The sequence below is a fragment of the Engystomops pustulosus genome, chromosome 3, assembly GCF_040894005.1.
Source record: "Engystomops pustulosus chromosome 3, aEngPut4.maternal, whole genome shotgun sequence".
Taxonomy (NCBI): domain Eukaryota; kingdom Metazoa; phylum Chordata; class Amphibia; order Anura; family Leptodactylidae; genus Engystomops; species Engystomops pustulosus.
Window position 1 is genome coordinate 75618601 of NC_092413.1, and position 26190 is coordinate 75644790.

At 38.3% G+C, this 26190-nt stretch overlaps 1 protein-coding gene across 3 annotated transcripts in view; it reads right to left on the bottom strand.

Annotated features, from left to right (window-relative positions):
- LYST (lysosomal trafficking regulator) overlaps nt 1–26190 on the bottom strand; it is a 511246-nt gene that overhangs the window by 420283 nt on the left and 64773 nt on the right. For all 3 annotated transcript variants that reach the window (XM_072141114.1, XM_072141113.1, XM_072141115.1), the window contains exons 5-7: nt 24003–24903; nt 21736–21897; nt 7035–7185 (exon numbers count right to left, since the gene is read on the bottom strand). In XM_072141114.1, coding sequence (XP_071997215.1) covers nt 7035–7185; nt 21736–21897; nt 24003–24903 — 1214 coding nt within the window. The remainder of the gene's footprint in view (nt 1–7034; nt 7186–21735; nt 21898–24002; nt 24904–26190) is intronic.

Genomic DNA, 26190 nt, shown 5'->3' on the forward strand with positions numbered 1-26190 from the left:
CAATACATACCTCTATTGGTCCACCGACACATGAATAAATAATGTATCAAGAACAAGAAGAAGTGTCATAACGACCATGAATTATTAACAGTGTTTATTAAAATACATACAAAGAACAAGAGACCAAAAAATAGATAAAAACACTTAAAAAGTGTACTGGTATACATTGCAAAGACTCAGTGAGGTGAAAACAATAAAAACCCCATCACAAACCACTCCGGCTGTAAAAATTCAAGCAGTGTTTATGTAAACAATTATTGTAAACAATAATGTAAAAAGATGATGAGATACATCACAAGTCAATAGGATAACCTGTCAGATGGAAAGGTTCGCAAGGTGTGTCAGTCAATAAACGGACAAAGGAATGTGCAAGGGATAATGAACACCTAACTCAGCCAGGAGGTGTGAGAATTCACCCCATGTCTTATGTCACCGATTCTTTGCAGTGTATACCAGTACACTAAGTGTTTATCTATTTTTTGGTCTCTTATTCCTTGTACGTATTCTAATAAAGATTGTTAATAATTCATGGTTGTTATGACACATATTCTTATTCTTGATACATTGTTCTACACCATCTATCCACAATCTTCAACACAGGGACGACGCGGAACCTCGGACACTAGAGTGGGACGGGGTGCATACTTCGGGCCAGTGGAGATGGGGAGAGGAACGTTGAACCTAGGAGACCTTTATTCCTAACCCAAAAAAAGAGAGGGGTGGTGAGATTCCTCATTGCCGAATGTGAATAAGAGCCTGTTATGGAGTAGAGCACATCTTTTGTTTTGTTTCTTAAATTCTTGGCCTTTTTTGGCCTTTTGCGCATTTCACTATACAGTATAATAAAAGTATACACTATAGGTTAGTAAGATTAAGGATATACTAAACAGGTTTTCTCATGTTTGACTACTGTAACAAATAAAATTTATTTTTAAGAAACAGCATTTGCTTAATGTTTCGCTATATACTGAGAGCTATAACTTTTTATTACTCAATCAACAAGAGGATTATTAGGGCTTTTTTATTGCGGGGAAAAGGTAATTGTCAGAATGAAACTATTATAGGGTACATTAGGATCATTTTACATTACATATCTTTGGGAGTCAGTAAGCACTAAAATTGCAATTTTTAATTAGCTTTTTATACCTCTGATAATACGGATATAATATTGTAATAGCTGCTTGGCCAAGGTGGCTACGGATGTGCCCCTACCAATTTTATTTTTGTGGGGGGTTATTTTATTTACAAGTGTATATAGGGAAATTGGTGGTTTTATTTTTAATTATTTTACTTCCTTTTTTTTTTACTTTAACTGTTTCTTTACTGTTCCACTAGGGGACTTACAGTAGGGATACCTTGATCCCTTACACAATACATTGCATTCATTCATTCTGTACTAGGACGGAGTGGGTAGCACTTCTGCCTTGCAGCGCTGGGGTCTTGGGTTCTAATCCCACCCAGGTCAACATCTGCAAAGAGTTTGTATGTTCTCTCCGTGCTTGCGTGGGTTTCCTCCGGGTACTCCGGTTTCCTCCCACACTCCAAAACATACTTGTAGGTTGATTAGATTGTGAGCCTCATGGGGACATGGACCAATTTGACATGCTTTGTACAGCGCTGCGTAATTTGTAGGCGCTATATAAAGAATTATTATTATAATGTATTTCACATTGTCAGTGTTTTTACTGACATTTTTCCTTTGACTGGGCCTCATAGGTCCCCATACATCTGTCAGACCTCCAGCTGCTGTGGCAAATGGGCAGGCATACCACTGAGCGGTGGAAAGGAGGGGTGGTGACCCCTCTGCCATCCATATAGAACAGCGGCACGTGGCCGCACACTTGGAAAAAGATAGAGCATGCTACCGTCCTACCTGGTGTAGTTTTGTGAAATAGGTGATTAAGTAATTTTCTTTCCTGGAACCATGACAGCACCACTGAGAGAACACAATTTGCACAAATTCCAAAAGTATTGTGGACCTTAAGTTGCAGGTCAAAGATTCAAACCCAATAACAACATCTACACATCACAAACAAACAAGACAACTGGCAAGACAATTCTCCATGCTAACAGTTCACATCCAAAACATACAGAAAAAGCAAAAGAAATTGCACCCTACACCCAGATTATCAGCAAGAAGTAGAACAAATACTCCAAAGGATTAAAAAAGGGAAATATCCATACTGGATGCTAAAGAGAGCCGATATTGTGGCCAAAAAGGAGCGAAAGACCATGTAAGATAGGAAGAATACCTGCAATAATAAAGGAAACTGTGCTAATGATGTTCCTTTTTTAACAGTACAATTTTCTGATCAATTCTATCACATTAAAAGGATAATTCATAGACAAATACCCATACTTTTTGAAGATGAGACTTTATCAAACATTCTACAAAATGGCTATAAAGGTGATAGCACGGGGAACAAAAACCATTGGCAATTGTGTGTCACCAAGTATGTGTATGAGAGTAGTAGTAATAGTAATTGGTTACAACAGAAATCATTTTATAAATGTGGCAGATATCCATGTAAATCTGGTTTTGCCCTTAAACTTTCTCTGATGCCACTACCACTGAAACTCATGTTGTAAAAAGAATTTTTTGAATAGCAACAGTGATTCTGTGGTGATTCTATTTGGTTCGATGTACCAGTTGCCGTAGGATCAACATTGTTAGCACTGTATGCAAATTTAAACAGCGCATCATGAAACACATCAGGTTGTGGTGTAATATTTTCGTTTTTTTCACTTGTTGAAGTCCTAACAAATCTTCGTAATGATGATGAATGGATAGTGATCGGGATAAGGAGTAATGTAAATGAATGCATGAATAATGAGTTGCTAGACTGGATGATCGATTACACCGCAAAGTATAATATATTTAATATGATTACATGTAGATCAAATGATGCAAATAGATTAGTTCCGGTCTTGTGGCTATATGAATAGAAAATAATAATAAATGAATAGATAGAGGATCAGTAAATGATGATCAACAGGTACAGCAACAGTATAACAATAATTATTAGTTTATACATAAATAATTATTAGGTAATAAATAAATGAATAAATCATCATTGTTCCAAGTCCTCCTATACATTTCATGCGATTTTGTTGTATTTTAATTTCATTTTATTTGTTTTCATTACATCATTTTTATATACCAGTATGAGTTTATGTTTGTGTGTATTTATACTATTATTTTTATATTTACATTTATGTTTGCATCATATGTATTTGTGCATTCATATTTATATTTATATTTTCATTTACATTTATATCCACCTATATATATTTATACATATTATATATTTTATATTCACCCATATATCTATATACCTAGATATGTATATATATCTTTAATATTCATAACTATACCTCAGTGTTAACGCATATGACCATCCTATACTAATGTACAAATTTACTAACTTACTCTATATGTCTTTTTTTTGTTCTGTTTTGTTCGTTTATTCTACCAATGCGATGTTGAAACGCGTTGTCAAAAATATCATTAAAACATTACCTTATTCTGGATCAATCTATTAGACCCGCACCTTTTTTCCTTTCTCCCTAACAAACAAAAATGGTATGTCTGGTTAACTCACGCAATCACCCAGAATCGCCTCCAAACAGTGAGTTCATGCGGCGGTGCACACCTTCAGGTCCTCGTCTCCATGACCACAACCAGTGAAAACATGAAGAAAGAGCGGCACTCCAGTTACCCATACCGGTACTGTCCAATAAAAGGTTTGTCATTATTTTCAATAGGTGGGGTACATCATGTGGATAATATCAAACAAGGATTGACGTGTTTCAATGCTATTGCGTTTTAATCATGATCCCAAACTAACCTACGTTATCACAGACATAAATATACAGAGTATGAGGACACTCCCGAAATAGGTAACCTATCCCACAACTGGGCACAATAAAGAAAACAACGAAAACTTGCTCACCATTGTCTTGTATGCAGATACTCCTTTAGACGCCGGCGGAATGCTCCATGAGGGGCGGGATTGCGAGTCACATGACGCCTCACATGACTAGCCTGAAGAGACTCCTAATAGCGTCCCATAGTCACCCGAATCGGCATGCAAAAGGTAGGTGCAAGCTTTCAAGAACTCCACATATTACCTGTGCATTATTATTACATATAATCATGAATAAAAACATGAAAAAAAAAGTGTGTGAATGAACAATTTTGGAAAATGTTAACAATTCTGTTAAAAACTTTTATCTTAAGACGGCAACCTACGTAGTTGCATGGTGTATAGATAGTAAGGACACCTATCTTCTCTGGAATATGGGTTCATCCTCTAAAAATCCAGGAAACAATGCAACAAAGACTACATGCACATGTTGTACATAAGAGAGAAGATAGGTGTCCATACTATCTATACACCATGCAACTACGTAGGTTCCTGTCTTAGGATAAAATTTTTTAACAGAATCATTAACATTTTCCAAAATGTTTATTCACACACTTGATTCATGTTTTTATTGTTTATGATTATATGTAATAATAATGCAGAGATAATATGTGGAGTTGTTGAAAGCTGGTGCCTATCTTTGTATGCCGATTCTGGTTGCTATGGGACGCTATTAGGAGTCTTTTCAGGCTAGCCATGTGAGTGGCCCCTCACGGAGCATTCCACCGGCGTCTAATGGAGTATCTGCATATAAGACAATGGCAAATACAATGGGATAGGTTACCTATTTGGGGAGTGTCCGCATACTCTGCATATTTATGTCTGTGATCACGTACTGTATGTTAGTTTGGGAGAGTACCGGTGTGGGTAACTGGAGTGCCGCTCTTTCTTGATTATAAAAGGCCGGCATAGGCCATACTCACCACCTAATAAATAAGGTAACCTTGTGAGCCATTCAGTAGGTTGCTCCACACCAGATTCCACCGGATCTAGCTGACCAGCGTCTTCAGAACCCATAGTAAGGAACAAGCAGACACGGGTATAACAGGGTGCTCACAGTAAAAAGGCAAGCTGGCACATATATATATAAAAAAAATGAGTATACACAGGGAAAACATACTCAAAGTGTACGCAAATTAAGAGTACATGCTGAAAATAAACAGCGGGGGTGGTAAAGTACAATCCTCTGGCCAGATGGGAGCATTAACAGCACACAAACTAGTGTGCAAGGATATCTTTAAAAGGGGTATTCCCAAAATGCAGCATTTCAGATGCTTTAGCATTTCCAACATGTCTCTATGAGTCCTGCTTTACAATTTCAGTTGCCCATAGACAAGACCTTGTAACTTCTGACTTGGGGTCAGGCAGCATCTTGGATGAGATTGTGGAGCAGAGAATCTGTGTCTCTGCTGTGTGGCTGTAGTCACGCCCCACTGCATGGAGCTCAGAGACACATTCACATCCTGTCAGCACATGGTGAGCAGAGAGAGAGAGGCTGCAAACTACAAAAAGATAAGTGGTCTGGGGGAAAGGAGAGGCAGGCACATACCTGTGAGATGTAGCAGAGCAGTGTAATGGTCTATCCGCCTCTGTGTAATCATCTCATGCATCTCTGATCTGTCAAATCTCACTTTCTACGTTTCAGTGTGTTAGTACAATGTCAAAAGCCAGATAAAAGTGTATATACACCTGTAATCTGATAATCTAACCACATTGTCACACCACAAAACTAGATGTGTCTGCTTAGAGAAGCCCCGCCCACACCCTGGGATTTTGCACTGAGCAGCTGAGGGAGAGAAAGCAGCTAAAACAGCAATAAAACACAGTAAAATTGTGAAGTAAAGGGTTAAAAAGCTCTTTATCTTTGTGTTATCACTAGTAAAGAAATGTGCAAATTTTCTTTTGTGTTGAATGTCCCGCCCCGCGTCGCCGATCACGGCGGCTATGGAGGAGGTGGGGAGTTTTAAAGCCTTTGTTTCCCATCCCTGCGGGCGGACCCCTCGCTCGGTGGTGCTGTTGTGGTCAGGTGGTAAAAACCTTTGAATGAATGTTTGCAGGTTTAAGGAAAGCATGCAAGAATGGGGCAGGCAGGGTAGATCCAATACTGCCCAACTGTTTTAATCTTTATATGTGGAAAGCACTCAATTCTGCATGTTCGAAAGCAACTTTTTTAACAGTTTAAAAATCAATGAACGGCATACACAGCAAAACAAAGCTTTGAAAAGGACATTAAATTCCTGGCTAAATGCCCTAACTCCATACCTAGCTCAAACACTGATGAACTTATAGTTCACTATCTTGCTTGAACAAGTTTGTAACAGAGTAGATCGGAATATAGCAAATTGAGCTATTACTCGTTCGCTTTGCAGCGTTTTTTTGTTCATTTTTCACTCCCTTACTTCAAAAATCTATAACATTGTGAGCCCTCGTCATACACGGTTAGCAGCGTTAAGGAGTTAAACAAAGTTTTTGTGCTATGGACTTGAATTTGGATTTAAACTAAAGGACATTATTATTTTAAGATTTTCTTAAAGATTGTTACAGATTCAAAGTATTTTCTTTTATTCACAGGAAGCACAAGGCCCAATCGACTTAAATGGGAAATGCGGTGATACATTTGAATGGGTTTCTTTCCCACCACACAATTAGAGCTCAAACACAGCTCTTAATGTAAGAATTAGTAGACAAATAACTAAATATGTGAAAAATGAAAATATTTTATTAAACAAGCAGTAATAATTGTATAAAGCTTTACTGAAACAGGTTATTAATATGTATGACGTTAATCGTTCACCATTTTCACCAGGTTCAGAGACAAAGGCAGAGGGTTCATGCACTTTGTCAACTGACGGTAGAATGCAGAAGGTTCTTCAGAAGATACTTTGCAAGACTGGAGGTAGGCTTACTTAAAACTGTCAAGTCTCCAAAGAGCGTGTCACATATAAACCTAACTGTGGTGTCCTTACTAAAGAGTATTCCCCCCTTTAATATCAGGATTGTGTTGCTAGATGAAGAAGAATGGAAATATCCACTCCAAAAGTTTTAGTTGAGAATAGATATTTTTAAAAATCACATTTTTACTGCTAATTTTACAATTTTTTGCTTTACCATTGTTTTCGAATACATCTTCTGGATCACTTTCACTGTCTGCTTCATATCCCTTTTCTTCTTCAAAAATACTCAAGGTACACCTCTGACTTACATCTGGCTCTTCACATATGTGTCCCAGTTGTAGAACTGACTCTTCAGTATTCTGTACCTTGTAGAAGAAATCAACAAGAATATTAAACTTTGATTCAAACCTGAACAAGAAGAATGTTTCAAGGTTCTGAAGATTTAACTGATTACTTTGTGCTACAAATTAAAAACTTTGCTACACCTGTATGCCATATTTTAGGTTTCATGTAAATAAACGTTGCATAAAAGAAACACTACATGCAAAACAATAGAATAGAAAATGATACATAGATATATATACATGTACACACACAGTTGAAAGCAGAAGTTTACATACACTATATAAACACACAATGTTTTTCCTCACTGTCCAAAATGGTTTCAGCAGTTTTATTATTTTGTGCAATGTCAATCGTTTGTATTGCATTAGTATTCTGTATCATTGCCTTTAGGAGGTAGACAGTAATAGCTTAAAGCTAACAAGGCTTAAATCTAACATGATTACTTTTGAACACTAACTTACCATAGTGATTTTGAGTGGTTTAAAATTTTTATACCCTTTCATAGTGCGGGTTTAATAATTATTAGGTTTTATTATAGAGGTCATTATAGATGCGGCAAAACCTTTCACTTATTTTAATATTTATAAGAGTTCTATAAAATGGGGCTTTGTTATTAATTTAGTAGTTTATTTTTATTATTAAACTTTTTTTTTCCACTTTTTTTTTAAACTTTTTCACTTGCCCCACTATGGAACATGAATAACTGAATAATCTGCATGACTAGAAACCTTTAAAAATTTAAATATTCTTAATTATTTCATTAAAATACTTAGAACTAATCACAAATAAGTGAACAACTTTTTACTCCGGCATTGGCCAGGAGAGTGGATTAGTGTAGTGGTCCTGAGTTGGGATAGCTTAAATTATAACATTTGTGTATACTATCCCGGCTTGTGAACCTTACACAGAATTAGTCTGGTGGGACACACGTATCATAGTGCCACATAAATGGACTAAGGGCACTGAAAATATCAGTAAGCCTTTCCTTGTTTCCTAGTAACGACCAACACGTTTCTGCATCCCTTTGTTTTGTTTGGATGCGTCCTCAGAGGTGCTATCCGGTTTCAGATTACACCAGCAGCATATTGCGGTCTTAAATGCCTGGGTTTATAAATGGTTAACTCCACCCATTACCCGAGTCACATCCAGGGAGGACACCAACCAGGCTCATAGTTGATTGGGCATCAATCAACATGCTGTTTCAAGGCACTGAAGCTGTCAATCCCCTGATTAAGGGAGGAGACTATGACAGAATCATATGTCAGGGGGAATCGCGATGGATTTTCTCCCTAGACACGACCATATGTCTGCTTCATCTAGCTAGGGGCAGTAATGCGCACCTATTTTTAAAGGGGTATTCTCGTCTGGGCATTCACATTCAGCTTCATTAATCTTCCATATGTATACATTTCTTCAATTAGATGTTATTAAAAAAAAGTTCCCGTGTGAAGAAAATTTCTCAGAAATGTAGCCATGGTGTCCCTTAGAAACAAGACTGTGTCCTTGGTTATGGCCACATCTGCTGGAGGGATTGCACAAAGAAACAAAAAGTTTCTGAATATTAAATGTCTGAGGAGTTACTCCTGGTCCCCCAGCCGTCCTGAATCCATGTGGTCAGGAAAGGCTCAATAGCGCTTATCTGGCCAACGCCATCTTGCCATCTGCCAAAATGTGAGGTGGTATCTCGTTTTTAAGGGACAACATGGCTACATTTATTAGAAAATATCTTTACACAAAAACATTTTTTTAAATAACATCCAATTGAAGAAATGTTTAACATATGGCAAATGAATTAAATTAAATGTGAAAGCCCAGATGGGAATACCCTTTTAAATATTCCTCAATATCATTTATCCATCAAGTTCTAAAGTATCAGTTTTCAATATAGATCTTAATGCAGTTTTTTCCTCACAGAGATTGTTATTTTTGGGTGTACTTTCTCTGGGCTCTTCCTCTGCTATCAAAATGAGCCATAGTGGTATCGACAATTACCTCCATTATTTTCTGCCTATAGCGATCGGTCTCCATGATAACATTCAGGCAATCCTGAGATCTTGTATGGGTCTCCTAGGAAACCTCCTCCCGAGGCAGGTCCATACAATCAGTATCATCCCGGCCCAATGGGACTTACTTCCTAACCGCGTCACTATTGTGGGTAGTCCAGCCTATGACAGGCGGTGTCTATCCCTGACGCAGCTGATATGTAATTGACTACATTGTAGCATCATGTTGATTGATGCCCAATCAACTACGAGCCAGGTTGGTGTACGCTCCCGATGTAATTCCAGTAATAGGTGGAGTTAACCAATTATAAACCCAGGCATTTAAGACTGCGATACAGCCAATTACAATGCATTTAAGACTGCAATACAGCCAATTACAATGCTGTGGGCAGAAATGCTGCTGGTGTAATCTGAAACACTGTTGCACTACGTTGATGTATTATAGCACCTCTGAGGATGCATCCAAACAAAACAAAGGGATGCAGAAACATGTTAGTTGTTACTTGGAAACAAGGAAAGGCTTACTGATATTTTCAGAGCCACAAGTCCAGTCGTGTGTCACTATGATGTACCACCAGACTAATTCAGTGTAAGGTTCGCAAGCCAGGATACACACACGTTTTAATTTAAACTATCCCGACTCAGGACTACTACACTAGTCCACTCTCCTGGCCAATGCCTGAATAAAAAGTTAAACTTTTTTGTGAATAGTTAAATAATTAGGAATATTTCCATTTTTAAATGTTTCTAGTCAGGCAGGTTATTCAGTTATAATTAATGTGAAATGTAAAGCTAACCTTATCCATAATGTGTTTTAACCACTATGGAACATTAACAAGCTATTGTTTGATGGCTTGTTTATTATAGTATTAGTACGGTATATTAGTACACTTCCTCTAAGCTCACAGAGAGGACCCTTACAGGAATTTACTATAAAAAGCCCTAAGGTCTTAGCTCAGACTCCAGGGTTGTTGTAGCACTGATCAAAGCTCCAAGAAAATGCTTCAAGGTGCGCCGATTGAGCAGGGAATAATTTAAAGGGTTAATACACATAAGAGCCAATAAGACCTTACCATTCACACGTTGTGTTTAACGATGACTGTTCAGCTCTAGTATAGACCAGGGTGATCAGGTCCAGGAGAAACTATTAATGCATGGAGTGCATTCTGCTGCTCCATGCAGTATAAGTATGTCCAAGAGTGGAAACAGGTTAAACTGTATGACGTGGGTCAAGGGTTTTGGTTATACTTCCACAAGTTTTCATAATAGTTGGTAGGAGTCCTGACAGGACTGGTGTAAAAGCACAATATTTGTAGGCCACCTTTCTTGCAACGCCCTTTCCAGTTTTGCCTCATAATTTTCAATAGTATTTAGATAGGTCTAATTGGTGGCCACTACAAAACTTTCACTTAGTTATCTTTGACCCTTTAAGAACTCGTGATTGCACCCTAATGACCCTGCAAGATTTTGAATAATTGAATAACGGGTGGGGTTTTTTTTCCGAATTATCTTTAAGTCATAAAATTAACACCTTAGCGCTCTGCTTCGTACTAGTATGGCGCTGAGCCGATGCCGGTTCATGGGGTTTGCCGTGTGTCAGCAGTAATCTACTACTGATTTCCACCAGTAACAACCGCGGTCGGAGCAAGCTTCAAACGTGGCTGTTAACCATTTAAATGCAGCTGTCAGCGCGACCACAGCATTTAAAAAGCTGCAGGGATATCCCACCTACTGGATCGGCACCGCCGTGAAAGCACTGCTATGACAACCCTGGGGGCATAAGCTAGGACCCCTGGGATGTCCAAAGTAAATGCCTGTTAGCTCCTGTTACATATGAGACCTTAGAAGCACAGTGCAGAGCATCAGATGACAGTGCCAATACCCTGCAATAGATCAAACTGATTGCTTGTTCATGTCCAATATTTGGACAAGTTATAGGTCAAAAGTAAAAGAAAAAAAGTTTTAAAATAAAATGAAGTAATAAATTAACCAAAAAGCCCAAAAGCCCCGTTACATATTGCACTTACATAAATAATAAAAGGGAAAATCACCATACAAACCCCACATAAGTCCGTAATGACCCATTAAATGAAACAAAATCATTATACCGGCACAATGAACGCCTTAAAGGACACATGCCATCAGGTCTTTGTTACTAGTCAATTCATACATTATTCATTATAAAATCATCTATTCTTTATTATGTAAATGAGGCTGGTCACATGGTCAGAGGCAGTGATGTCACCCGTTCCCCCTCCCCTTTCCTCCCCCTGCTCATGTCTGTGTGTAATGTATAGTAAAGCATTGCTAGTGTCTGTGCTTTACCTGCTGACATGCTCTGTCATCCTAATACACATGTGTAGCTGATGTCTTTGTCTCTTACAAGTACCTGACATGTTCTGCTATAACATGGCTGTCTGGAGCTGTTGTATCTCTCCTATACACACACAGGCTGCAGGAGACGTGGCCGCCAGCACCAGGAAGCCCATGGAGGAGCCATTACACCATTATACAGGCTGTCTGTCAAGCACTGGGGGGTGTGGCTGTGCCCCCCACTTATGAATAAACTGGAAAGCTTGAATATTATAATGACTCATTGGACATTTCACAGGTCTTTTACATACAGCTTTAGGACCTCATTGCTCAAGTTTACAGGCATGTAGAGGGACAATGAAGGGATAGAGGCAATGCTTTCTAATGGAAGTTTATGAAAATATATTTAGTTTAGGGGGTTAATTTGCCTGACGGGTTCTCTTTAAAAAATAAAAACAGAAAAACACCCCAAAATTATAATTTTTACCTATATTATCCCACATAAAATGCAATTAAAAAATGCAATAAAAAGTGATTAAAAAAAACATATCTATACAAAAATACAGTACTGTCGTAAAGCGAAACATGTCTTGCAAAAAACAAAGTTCCCGTTCCGCTATATTACTTAGGGAGTGATAACATTGTACCAACTGTACATTTTATTTCATTGTGCTTTCATAAATTACTGACTGAAAGAGCAAATATTAATTGCTTTTACAACTGGCAGGAAGGAATGGTCTAGTTGGAGCCTGACACCCTATCGAGTCCTTTTATGACCACAGAGCTAGCTCATCTCTGGGAAGGAGAGATTAAAGGAAAAGTAGACATGTGTGTCGCTTTCCAGCCAAGAGACAAAGAGATAGCTGTCCATAACTGCGACATAATTCATTATGAAAAGGGTCCCTGGATACAGACGAGAGGTATAGGGTTGAGATACCCTCATGGCCAGAGTATCAAAAGCCTATTGCAGAACATCCCTAAGGTTAGCCCTAGACACCCCAAGTTTGGTATGGGGAAAAAGGTAGCGAGGTAACTTGGAGATTGGAAGCAATGGCCCGGTTGCGCCATCTTTCAATCTAAAGTTCTGGGGTTTTAATAAAACCCCAGACTCAGCCAGTACCTCTCTGGAGGTAGAAGAAAGAAGACGATGTCTCCCTCACATTGACATCACGGCCAGGAGTTGGGGTCAAAAACCTACTAAGTTTAAATTAGTAAAACCGCAACAAGGCAATGTTTAGATATGAGGACTCTATTCATTAGAAGGCTGTGCCCCCCCACGCCCCAGATTAAGTTTTTGATAAATGAGCAAAATCAATTACAGCTTTAAATGCTTTTCCTACAACCCCACCACAAAAAAAAAAAAGAGAAAAATTTTTAGCAATGGGGCGTAGCATCCCCAAAATAGTACAACTGAAAAATGCATCTCATCCTGCAAAATAATAAGCCCTCGCATTGCAACATTAACAGAAAAAAAAGTGTGCTATGAAAACTAATAGCCACTAAATTATATAGCTAATGCATGGCCCTCCCTTTCTTCTGCACCTCGCTGTGCACCCATAGAAAAGTAACGTTCACATGTGGAGAGTCTCCGCACTTGGGAGAAATTGCATAAGAAATTAAAAAATGGGTTCTCTCTTTTTCTTTTGCGAGCAAGTAAATTTTAGGGCTAAATTAACGCATTACCGACAAAATTGGAAAATTCTAAATTTCATCTCCATTTTGATTTAATTACTATGAAGATCTCAAGTGGTTAACATTCTTTAAAGCGGTTTCTGATAGTTTGCGGGGTTCAGGTTTGAAAATGGGTTGATATATATAATATACTATATTTCACATTTCAAAAACAGTAATAATCCCCAAAAAAGTTAATTCTGAGATCTCCTTGAAAATATGGAAAGTCGATGTTCGATTTGCAAGCCACATGGCTCCCTACGGGGGGATGTGGGCCGGCAGTACCTACAGGGGGATGTGGGCCGGCAGGCTATATACTCGGTGGGCAGGGGTTGGCAAACTATATACGGGGGGGCAGGTTGCTGGATATACTGGGGCGCAGGGTCTGGCTGCCTATATATTGGAGGCTGTGACCAATGCATTTCCTACCCTAGACTTATACTCAAGTCAATAGTTTTTCCAAGTTTTTTGTGTTAAAATGAGTTACCTCGGCTTATAATCGAGTATATACAGTATGCCATTTTAGAAACTACACCTCTCAATGTGTGAAAAATTAATTAAGTAGTTTGATAACGCTTTAGATGTTTCACAGAGGTTGAAAACAAAATGGAGGGGAAATTTGTAAACTAATTTTTTTTAGACAATACATAGATTTTGGCTAAAAATAACCATATTGAATGACGAAAAATGCCACAAGGTTTGATACACAATTTCTCCCGAGTATGAGGATAGCTTTTTTATTGTTAACTTGCAGAATGCAGAATTCACTGTGAGAAATTTGCTTGTTTTTGCATCGCCATGTACTTAATGCGCAAAACATTTTCTTTATTTTTGTTTTGTTTACAAAGCGGTTTTAGAGCTTATTTTCCGGGACAAGCTGTACTTTTTCTTGGCATCATGTTGGGGTAAAATTATTTTTGCGTTTTTTATGTGTTCATCGCACGGGCTCAGTGACTATTTTATTTTATTGTACAAGTTGTTACAGATGTGGCAATACCCAACATGTTGTGGTTTTTCTGTACTTTTCACTTTATGTTGTATTATATGTAATTATTATATTTTTTACACGTTTTTTACTCCGATGTTTGCTTCCAATTGATAAAAAAAATCTGTCCATGGTCACCTGATGGACACACAGGTTCATGACCCATTATTACCACACAGCTCCGATTACTCCCTTATATTAACGGCTTGTGTACCAGATTGTCCATCACAAGAATGTGGACAGATTTCTTTCCACTGGAAGTAAACAGAAGCTTTTTGTAGCAGGACAGCAAGAAGAGTTCAAGAAAACTATGAGGAATTGAGCTCAAGTTGAGCAGGTGCCGGCGCATATCTTCGTTATTTTCATAAACCGCCGTAATGCTTTTAAACACTTGTAAGTTTTATATTAGAAGCAGCTTTGGCGCACGGTGGTACGCGCTCGCACACCATGCGCACGACCGTCTCCAGTACTTCCTATTCAGACGCATTCACGGTCGCGCGCATGGAGCGCCAAGCGCGTATCAACGGGCGTCGAAGCTGCTTCGAATATAAAGATTACAAAAGTGTTTGAAAGCATTACAGCGGTTTATGGAAATAACCAAGATATGCTCCGGCAACAGCTCACCCTGAACTGGTGCACGGTATTTGATGCTTAGAAGTACAATGTGCAAGTGGTAGATTTCCTTTAATTGTTATTGTTCTTGAGATTGTTTTTTCATGACATGTTGTACTTCAAGTTAGTGGAAAATTTTGGTAGATATATTTTGCATATATTTATAAAATAAATATGCATTTGCCAAACTATGAAAAAAATATTTTCAAAATTCAAAATTCTGTCTTTCAAACGGATAGTCTTACTATCCAAATTAGTTACTAACATTTACCATATCTTGGCTTTGTGTTGGCGTCATTTTAGAAGTGTCCATTTATTTTATTGCAATGCTATAAAGATCCCACATTTTTACCAATTTTCAATAAAATTTTAGAATTTTAGGGACTATTTTATTTCTAAAGGGGTTTTTGAAGTCGTATTAATAAAAGCCCTTATAAGTCTGCACTTCCAATTACGTTACCCCTCAAACTATTAAAAACATACCAAGCTTGTTAACACTAAGTATTTTACAAAAATCTTTAAACAAAATAAAGGTTTTATTTGAAATGCTTGCATTTGGTCAATACTACATTTACTTTGCCCAAAAATGTAACTACTTCAGTTAAATAAAAGTAAAAAATGCACATTGGGCTATATTGTGCTGTTTCTTCCGGGTACAAGGACACCCCACATATAGTATTTAGTAGAGCAGATTTTGATTTTAGCTTTCAGGTGCCATGACATGGTCGCAGAGTCCCTGAGGTAAAAGAAACCCATTCACCCTAGAGAACAACTCCATTTCGTAAACAGGTATAGGGGGGTATTTTAACCCCTTAAGGACGCAGCCTGTTTGCAGGTTAAGGCTCGCAACTTTTTTTTGAAATTTGACCAGTGTCTCTTCCTGTGGTAATAACTTTTGAACGCTGTTACTTATCAAAGTGATTCTGAGATTGTTTTTTCCCCACATGTTGTACTTCATTTTAGTGGTAAATTTTGGCTGATAAGTTTTGCGTTTATTTACAAAAAAAAGAAAAAAATGATGAATTTTTAGAAAAATTTGCCATTTTCGAAATTCAAAATCACCGCGTTTTCAGGCAGATAGATTTACCACCTAAATAACTTGCAGAATAACATTTCCCATTTGTCTACTTTACATTTTCATAATTTTTGAAATGTTTGGATAATTTATTTTGACGTCACGCGGCCTACAAATCGAATAGCGATTTTCCGTATTTTCAGAATTGACTATTTTGGGGATAAATACTGTTTGAAATCAAATTTTACATATTTAGCAACAAAACCCCCTATATAACCAACCCATTTTCAAATCTGCACCCCTCAAGCTATCAGAAACAGCATTTACAAAGATTGTTAACCCCTTGAGATCAAAAGTAGTAATTGAATCAAAATGGCGGTGAAATTTAGAATGGTCAAATTTTGTCGGTTATACGTTCATTTAGCCCTAAAATTTACACATTTCCAAAAGATAAAAAGAGAAAACTCACCATAAAATTTGTTCTACAATTTCTCCTGAGTGCAGCGACCCCCCCCACATGTGGACATTACTTGTGTTATGGGGGCACAGCAAGGCGCAGAAGGGAAGGAGCACCCTGCAGCTGCCAGGATTTTAGTTTTCTGGTTGCCCCCTTTTGAAGGCTATAAAATTTTCGCTTTTCCGTTATTTGGGCCATGTGACGGCATTTTTTTTGCGGGACGAGATGCTTTTTCCAGTGTTACCATTTTGGGGTTGGTATCACCTATTGTTGAAAATTTTGGAACTTTTTTTGAGGTCATGAGTAGAAAAGCATCAATTCTGTACTGGATTTTTTACTTTTTTTTTTTTTCGTGTTCACCGTATAGCCTAATAATCATGTTATCTTTATTCTATGGGTCGATACGATTACGGGGATACCAGACATGAATATTTTTTCTTATGTTTTACTAAATTTGCCAAATAAAACCCTAATGTGGGGAAAAATCTATCATTTTTGCATCGCCGTCTTCCAAGTGGCATAACATTGTTACGTTTTTGGCTACAGAGCTGGTTGATGGCTTGTTTTTTGCGGGACATGTTGTTCTTTGCAACAATATCATTCTGGAGTACATACGTTTTGTTGATCACTTTTTATTGCATTTTTAGTGGGATATAATAGGTAAAAATCATAATTTTTGGCGGGTTATTAACGTTTTTTTTTTACGGCGTTCATCATATGGGTTCAATAGTTATTTAGTTTTATTCTATGGATTGTTACGGACGCGGTGATACTATATATGTGGGGTTTGTGTTATGATTTAGACTTTTTTGAGTGTTATATGTCTCTTTATATGTTTTGGGGCTTATGGGCATTTTTAGTGATTTATAAAGTAATTTTTTATTGAAAAACATTATTTTGTACATTTTTTTACATGATCCACCATGGGATATGAACAAGCAATCATCTGATTGCTTGTTCTTGATAATACTCTGCAATACTAATGTATTGCAGGGTATTATCAGTGCCAGCCTATGCAGATGCATAGGCTGACACTTTGCCTTTAAGATGACGTCACAGACGCCATCTTAAAGGTAAACCCTCCAGGCTTCTCTGGGGTCCCGATCGGACCCCAGAGGTGCCAAAACAGCGATCGTACCCCCCGAAAACGGTGCGGGGGGGGGGGGCGATCGTGGGGTAAAGACCCCCAGAAGGCATGTTAAATGCCGCGGTCGCGTTGACCGCGGCATTTAACGGGTTAAACACCCGCGATCGGAGCCCACTCCGACCGCGGGTGTTAGCCGGGGATGTCAACGGTAGATTACCGTTGAAATCCCGCGGCTAACGATGCCGGTTCGGCTGCTATACAGTTATAGCTACGGCGCAGAGCGCTAAGGGGTTAACCCATTGGTTTTACATTTTGATTTTTGCGCACCCACCTTCAAAAATTCATAATCATTCTGTGTACAGAGCTAAATATGGGCTTGCTTTTTGCGTAACAAATTGTACTTCCTAGTGATGGCATTTAATATTTTAACCCCTTAACGCCGAAGCCACTTTTCACCTTCCTGACATGGCCCATTTTTTCAAATCTGCCCATTGTCACTATAAATGGTTATAACTTTGAAACGCTTTAACATAGCCAAATGATTTTAAAATTGTTTTCTCGTGACACTTTGTACTTCATGTTAGTTGACAAATTTTGGTGGTATGTTTTGCATTTATTTATGAGAAAATTAGATATTTGGTAAAAATTTGGAAAAATTCTCGATTTTCGAACTTCAAAATGTTCTACTTTTTCCACACATAGTCATAACAGCAAAAAAACTTAATAACTAACATTAACCAAATGTCTACTTTATGTGGGCATGGCTTTTTATGCATACTCTTATTTTTGTAAGATGTTATGGGCCTTTGAACGTTAGGTGCGATTTTTCACATTTTCATAAAAACGCAAAATCCTGCTATTGAGGGACCTGCTCAGGTTTCAAATCACTTTGGAGAGGCCTAAATAAAAGTAAAACCCCATAAATTACCCCATTATAGAAACTACACCCCTCAACGTACATAAAACAACTATTATGAAGTTTGTTAACCCGTTAATTGTTTTACAGGGGTTAAAACAAAATCGGATATAATTTTGAAAGTAATTTTTTTTTTGGCTAAATTATTGTGTTTTTCAAAAAATGTACAAATTCTCAGCAGATAAAATACCAAAACGCTCCACAAAATTTGATATCCAATCCCTCTCGCATAAAACAATACCCCATATGTGGTGGTAACCTGCTGTATGGGCACACGCCAGGGCATCAAAGGGAAGCTGCGACATTCAGAGCATATTATGAGATTGCCACTTTTTATTGGCTATACAATCCTTTATTTTTTTGGCAATTTGGACATATAAGGGCTTATTTTTTGTGACATGAGATGCACTTCACAAATACTTCATTTTAGTGGGTCATTAGCTTATTGATGAGATTTTATTAACTCTTGAATGTATGGCTGAAAAGAAAATTGTCAATTTTTGTTTCCTTTCTTTTTGCATTTTTTTGGGGGGGTCTTACCGTACACTAAAAATACTATATTATCTTTATTCTACAGATCACTACAATTACGTTGATACCTCATTTATATAGTTTTTCATCTATTTTTACAATTTTACTGGAAAAAAACTAATATAGAGGAAATCTCATTTGTTTTAGCATCGCCATCTTTTCGGAGACGTAACTTTTATATTTTTTTGTTGATAGAGCTAGTTTAGGGCTTATTTTTTACGTGTTGAGTTGTCCTTTCAATTGATACCATTTTGGCGCACATAACTTTTTTTGATCACTTTTTAGAACATTTTTGTGAAGAGATTTTATGAAAAATTTACATTTTTGGCGAGTTTTTTCGGGTTTTGTTTTTACAGCGTTCACCAAGCGGGCCCAATAATGTTTCTGAGTTATTGTACGGATTGTTACGGACGCGACAATACCAAATATGTGGGTTTTTTTGGCGATTATGTGGTTTTTTCACTTTATTGCATGAGTATAGGGAATGTTTGTGTTTAGGGAACTTTAACTGTATTTAATTCTTTTTATTAAAAAATGTTTTTATTAAATGTTTTTAACACCGTTTCATCACTTTTACAGGTAAGTTTGAACAAGCGATCCACTGATCACTTGTTCAAGCTATTCTTCACATTACACAGTGTAATGCACCTGTATTAATGTAATGTAACACACTGAGCATGCTGCGCACGGAAGTACCGGGACTGCGATCGGAAAAGCGGACCCCCCCCCCCCCCCCCGGTAAGCGCCAATTCTTCTCAAATGCCCCTTGCACGCCGCGGTCAGCGCGACCGCGGTGTGTTAGGGGTTAACATCCGCGATCAGAGAAATCTCCGTTCAGGAGCCGGGTCCAGAAGCTTGACGGTAATAGTACTGCATTTTGCGGGAATGCACCTCCCACCATGCAGTACTATTACGTCAAATGTCGGGAAGGGGTTAAACAGTGTACCGGTTATTGGGAGAAAATTCCATATGCAGTGAAATTGACAAGAAAAAACATTTGCATCATATTCTGGTGGGCTTTGTTTTTTCAGCTTTTGCTGTGTGCTCAAAATGACACATCTAACTTATTCTTTGGTTCTATACAATAATGGGAATACTTAATTTTTATTAATTTTATTATGTTTTAAACAAAAAAAATACTTCATTTCACTATATTCTGGGATATTCTAAAAACTTTCATACTGGAGTATGAGCATGAAGCCGTGTAACATTTTTTTTGCTACCATTTTAGGGACTGTGCGACCTTTGGTTCACTTTTTAATAAAATTTTAGGTTTGTTAAATGCCAAAAAAAAAGAGTAGCAATTCTAACATTTAGGAGCATTTTTCTGTTATGGGGTTGACCGCCAGGAATAGCCATATTTATATTTTTATGGACTCAGTATTTTCAGATGCAGTGATACCCAATGTATATTCTTTTATATATGGATTTAAATATTGGGGGCTTTTGGGGAATTTTAATTTTATTATTTATTTTTTATTTTTTTACTCTTCAATTGCTTCGGATGTCATTCCAACGTAGACTGTCAGAGCAGGGACCTTGCTGACATATGACAGGCGAGTCAATCTTCTTCCCTGCATGGAGGACCTGTGCAGAACCTGGGCTGGGACAAAAAAACGTCGGCCTAGCCTGCGGCTTTTTAGTGACAGATGTAAAAACCTGTATGGGTGGTCAATAAGAGGTTGAAAGTCGGTAGCGTGCAAGTGCCATATGGCTCAAATTGTCACTCTCCGTGTTGTCATCGGGGAGCAATCTCATTTTTACAGATCTGTAACTAGGTCCTGGAGAGAAAATTGTTAGTCAAAGAAAAACTGCCACATACTGCAATATAATAGTGTAGTGTACAAATCAGATCCCTTAGTTTTAATCCCTGCTTTCTGGAAGCAAAACAGAGCACCCACTCTAGAGGTTTGGGAAAATAGGGTGAACGAAATATACAGGTTAGAGGAGTTAGCGGCTTGGACAAATGGTAAAAGCGAGAAATTCCTGAAGACATGGGAAAAATGGATAGAGCCCAACAAGAGAGGTGAAAAAGACTGAAAATTGATACAGGAAGAAGACAATACGGGATAAAAAGCAAAATTCCCAACTCCCCGCCCCCCTTCCCTCACCCTCTTATTAATTCTACTCAGGAGTAAGATAGTTACCTGATTATGATACGAATACTTAGTTATAGTAGGTTATTAATGAGTCAAGCAAATTAGTTAGGCCCCTTCTACACTAGCGAGTGTGATGCGATGAACTCGCATCACACTCGCAACGCAAGCTGCCGGGAACGCACGGCCCGAACCCTGCACCGCGGGAGTGAACTGACATGCTGAGTTCACTCCCGCGGTGCAGCGTTCGGGCCGTGCGTTCCCGGCAGCTTGCGTTGCGAGTGTGATGCGAGTTCATCGCATCACACTCGCTAGTGTAGAAGGGGCCTTATAGTGATTAAGGTTATACAAGTTATATATATTGCCAGGCACGTGAGGGCTCAATATAAATAAAAAGAGGTATAAGAAGACTAATCTAAAAGGCCATAAGGTATATAGTTACATAGAAACAATATAGCACTGATGTTATACAACCGTTTAACGAATGATTAAAGATTTGTAAACAAGGGATAGAATGTGAAGGGCTGCGTCCTGGACTGCCTCAGGCTGTAACAAATCCACCATGAAATGTACTTTACTGTAAAGGAGCCCTGTGTAAAATGGAGCTTGGTTGTCTAAGGATGTGCATTTATACATGGCATCAGAAATGTTGAAGTTTGATGTATTGAAGAAAAAATGAATAAAGAAAGTTTTAAAACAAATCAGATCCCTTTTGGGATGCGGATATGCCCATCTATAAAGATATAAAACCAATTATTTCAGTCAGTGAATGTAAAATAGGGCCCAAATATTGAATACGCCACTATCCAACCCCTTCCCCCGTCTTCATTTGTCTTCCCTTCTTATTTTGTTCTTGTATTTAGTTATTATTTGTTCTCACCCACCTTTTCACTTTGTTCCTCAGAGGCATCACAAAATAAAGGAAAAGTTGAAACAGCCACTCGGAGAAGACAGTCCAAAATATGTGGTGAATGAGGAGTCTCAAGCATTTTTGAATGCGCAAGAAGCTCCTGCAAGTCTAGCATGATATGCTGGACAGGAATGTTCTGCAAGAAAAACTGAGTTTATTAATTACAAAATAAATACATAATATTCAAAAAGTTATTTTATACTAAATGAAAAGATATAAAATTTTATATAGTATATAAAATTGAAGCAAAGTATTAATGGCTGCTAATTTTGCACACCCCCACTACCTGTATTCATGCATCGAGAAGGAGGCGTGGAATGAAGAGAAGCAAAAGTGAGCATGTCTGGTTTGCTTTTTTGTATATTACCAGGTATATACAAATATAAACATTTCCAAACCAAATAATTTTTGCTAAAGAATTGCTAGGTTCAAAGAACACATAAATACCATGGAACGTATAGAAATTACTCAAACCAAAAGAAGAAAAAGTTCCCCAAAAGATTAGTCATATATTAATACATTTTATTGTAGAAAAAAATCTAATAAAAAGGTAGCAAATATGTACAAACTGATGGACAACTGTGCACAGGAAAAATATACCCCGGCACTAGACAGCGTGGGCTAGAGCTATATACAACATTTTGCACAATGGCAACATCCAAGCTGCATGATAAGATTGCTGGCATTAAATGTCATGCAGGCACGGGTGAGAGGTATGTACCAAAAACCAAGTGTGGGATTTGTAAACAACATAGACACAGGAAAAAAAAAATATATATACAAGTATATGAGAACGAAATAAACTGTTAGTGATCATAGAGTAAACAAGGAAGTCCAAATATCCTCACCCATAATAAGAATGAGCCCCACGCTGACCCCGGCGCACGTTTCAGCTGTCAAGCCTTCATCTGGGGGCTTGACAGCCGAAACGTGCGCCGGGGTCAGCGTGGGGCTCATTCTTATTATGGGTGAGGATATTTGGACTTCCTTGTTTACTCTATGATCACTAACAGTTTATTTCATTCTCATACACTTGCACATACATATATATATATATTTTTTTTTTTTTTCTCCTGTGTCTATGTTGTGTACAAATCCCACACTTGGTTTTTGGTCATACCTCTCACCCGTGCCTGCATGGCATTTAATGCCAGCAATCTTATCATGCAACTTGGATGTTGCCATTGTGCAAAAATGTTGCATATAGCTCTAGCCCATGCTGTCTAGTGCCGGGGTATATTTTTCCTGTGCACAGTTGTCCATCAGTATATACATATTTGCTACCTTTTTATTAGATTTTTTCTACAATAAAATTTATTAATATTTGACTAATCTTTTGTGGAACTTTTTCTTCTTTTGGTTTGAGAAATATAAAAATTTGACTAAGTGGATAATTTGCATCCCTTTTGTATACAAGTTGTAACTTCCAAGCTGAAATTATTTGTTTTGGAGGTGGACCACTTCGACTATCATATCTCACAGATATAAGTACACACAGCGGATTCCAGATTATTTCTCGCAGAAGCGATAACAAAGTTTGCAATACCAATACCTACCCTCAGGAAGTAAGAGGTCTCCATACAGAGACTGACAATTAAGGCAGTAGAGTATGCGTGTGGAGACTTCTAGCCATTGATGCTCCACTAGGGGGATTCTGGGAAAATATGCAAAGTTTTCCAGGATGGGATAAGGAAAATCATGCCTCTTGTAGCTACCCTGTAAGGTCGCTTCCTAGACATCAAGCATGACCTCGGGAAGCCTTGTGATATGATGCAAGAATAAAACCAAAACCAGTACATCTATCCCAGAAGGAGCAGATTCCCCACTGTAAACAGCACTGTTTCGACCTGGTTTGGTTGGGTACAGCGTAGAGAACTGGTTTGGCTTAGGGAGAGGCTTTTGATTAGGGTCACGTTTCGTCATAAGCAACTTGGGCACACATGACCATGGGGGCCAATGATAATTGCAATGATAACGCCATGTGAGTAGACCATCATCTCTACCAATCTAGCAGAACTTGGCAACTATTGGCAATGCAAACAGTTTCATAAATAAGTGTGCTCCTTATGTCAGCATATCAGTGAGGGCTGAATTGTGGTCATTCACCATTTGCCATTAAGGACTTTCCCAGGGGATATACATCATCAACAGTATATTCCTAGAAAGTTTTTCAAAAGCTCAAACTTATCCTGCAACAAATAAACAAATAATATTTAATATATTTAAAACTTCATTCTTTACCTGAGAGGTTACTAAATCAGATTTATATTGACTGTTCTGTGCACTATGAAGACAAATGGATAATAAAGCTTCAAATAGTTTTCCAGCTCCAGATGTCCAGTTGTTAGCATCATATTTGTAAAAAGATGTGTCAGCAGATAGAGACTGATGACAAGTATTATAAGGGTCATGTCCATGAATTAAAGTATTTCCTTTCTCAGAGGATTCCAGGCCAGCGTTTTCATTTGGAAATGTGTTTAGAGCTTCTGAACTCAATGTTGCGGCGCTACTATCTTTATGAAAGCTGAAGTTATTAATCATCATCTGAACAAGCTTATAACAAATTTCAAATCCACCAATTTTGTGAAATTGTTTCTGGAACATTAAACTTTTCAAGTAAAGCCAGTAAAACATAGACCAAATATCTGCTGCCATGGGCATCTCTTCCTGGGATGGCAGGGACAAGCTCTCAGCATTCAGCTTTGGTAAAATATTCAGTGGTTCACTTGCAGTGCTGTCATAGCCAGATGTATCTTCTGATTCATTAACTGGTTCAAGATCAGACTCTGCATCTTTGCTCACACTTAAAAATGCCAAACAGAGGAATAAATTTATTGTGTTCATCTTCTGATCAATATCCTTTTTTTTATTTGGACAGGCATCTTTAAGAGAACAGTAGAATTTATTGAAATTCTGAGAAACATGTATGCACTCCAGAGGTTTTAAATGCTGAACAGATAATTCAAGTATATTTGCTTCGACACCAATATTTGAAGTAGATGCCAAAAGTTCAGTTTGCTGTTCTCCAAAGCAAATAAGAATCTCAAACACTTTTAAACAAAAATACCTCAATGGATCCAAAAATTTAAGTTCGGTAACTTGATTTAATCCATTTAAATTTAGGAATGTTTCACGAACTACCCTGTGAGGAAAACAAAAGGTTAATTTTCTTTCACATTGTTAAAATGACACCTGTCATCAGGTCTGTGTCACCAATTATGTCACCACTGTTGTAGCAGCTCACAAGGATTTCATCCCAGCCTTTATCTAGTCAATTCATACAATCATTGTAAAATCATTTTCTTTATCATGTTAATGAGGCTGGTCACATGGATAGAGAAAGTGAAATCACCCCTGTTACATCTCCTATACACATCTAAGAGACAGACATCAGCTACACAAGTACCTGACGTGTTCTTCTGTACCCATGGCTGCATCCTGGAGCAGTTATATCACACACAGACTGCATGGGGCATGGACAACAGCATCAGGAAGTCTCAAAAGGCAGCCAACAGCAGGAATATCACATCATTACACAGGCTGTCAGTCAAGCACTGGAGGGTGTGGCTGTACCTCCCACTTATGAATAACGATACATTGGACCAATTTCAGGTAATTTGCATACAGCTTTAGTACCCAGTTTCTTAAGTTTAAAGGCATGTAGGACAGGTTCTCTTTAAAGTGATTGTGCCAGTAATGAAAATGCCCATGTAACTGCCCATCTAGAGGTTTTTTTTAAAAAAAATAAAAATTAGCTGTCCATGATTACGGGGGCTGGCAACTTACTTAAAGGAAACCTGTCATTAGGTCTCTATCACTGGTCTTGTCACCACTACCTGTTGGAGCAGCTCACAATGATTCCACCCCAGGATTTATCTAGTCAAGTGATACATTAATCATTGTAAAATCATATTTTTTTTATTATGTAAAGGTGGCTGGGCACATGGAGAGAGAAAGTGATGTCACCCGTTACCACTCCCACATCCTCCGCCTGCTCATATCTGGGTATAATGTATTGAAAAGCATTGTTAGCGTCTATGCGGGGATAGCTGCTGTGGTGGGTAATAATCCGGCGGTGTGGCACATGCTGAGGAAAAGATCAGTAATAGGATCGCAGCACGCGCTAGTCGCGATCTGTCAGGGTGCCGTGAGTGCCAGCCCTGGGGGATGACATGCAGGGCTGACACTCATTCTTTTCCAGCTCTCCAAGCCTGCGCTGCAGGCCTGTGTAGTGCCAGAGCAGCCAAAGTTTGTGATCCTGGAGGGACCGGAGACCAGTGCCAGGTGAGAGCAAGCCCCGATCTCACTGCACTCTCTATAGCGTTTGTGCGCCAAGCGGGGCTGTGTGCGGTCAGTGTGCGGTGAATGGGCTGTGTGTAGTGAGTGTGATGTGTGCGGTGAGTGAGCTGCATGTCCCTGCCAGCCTTAT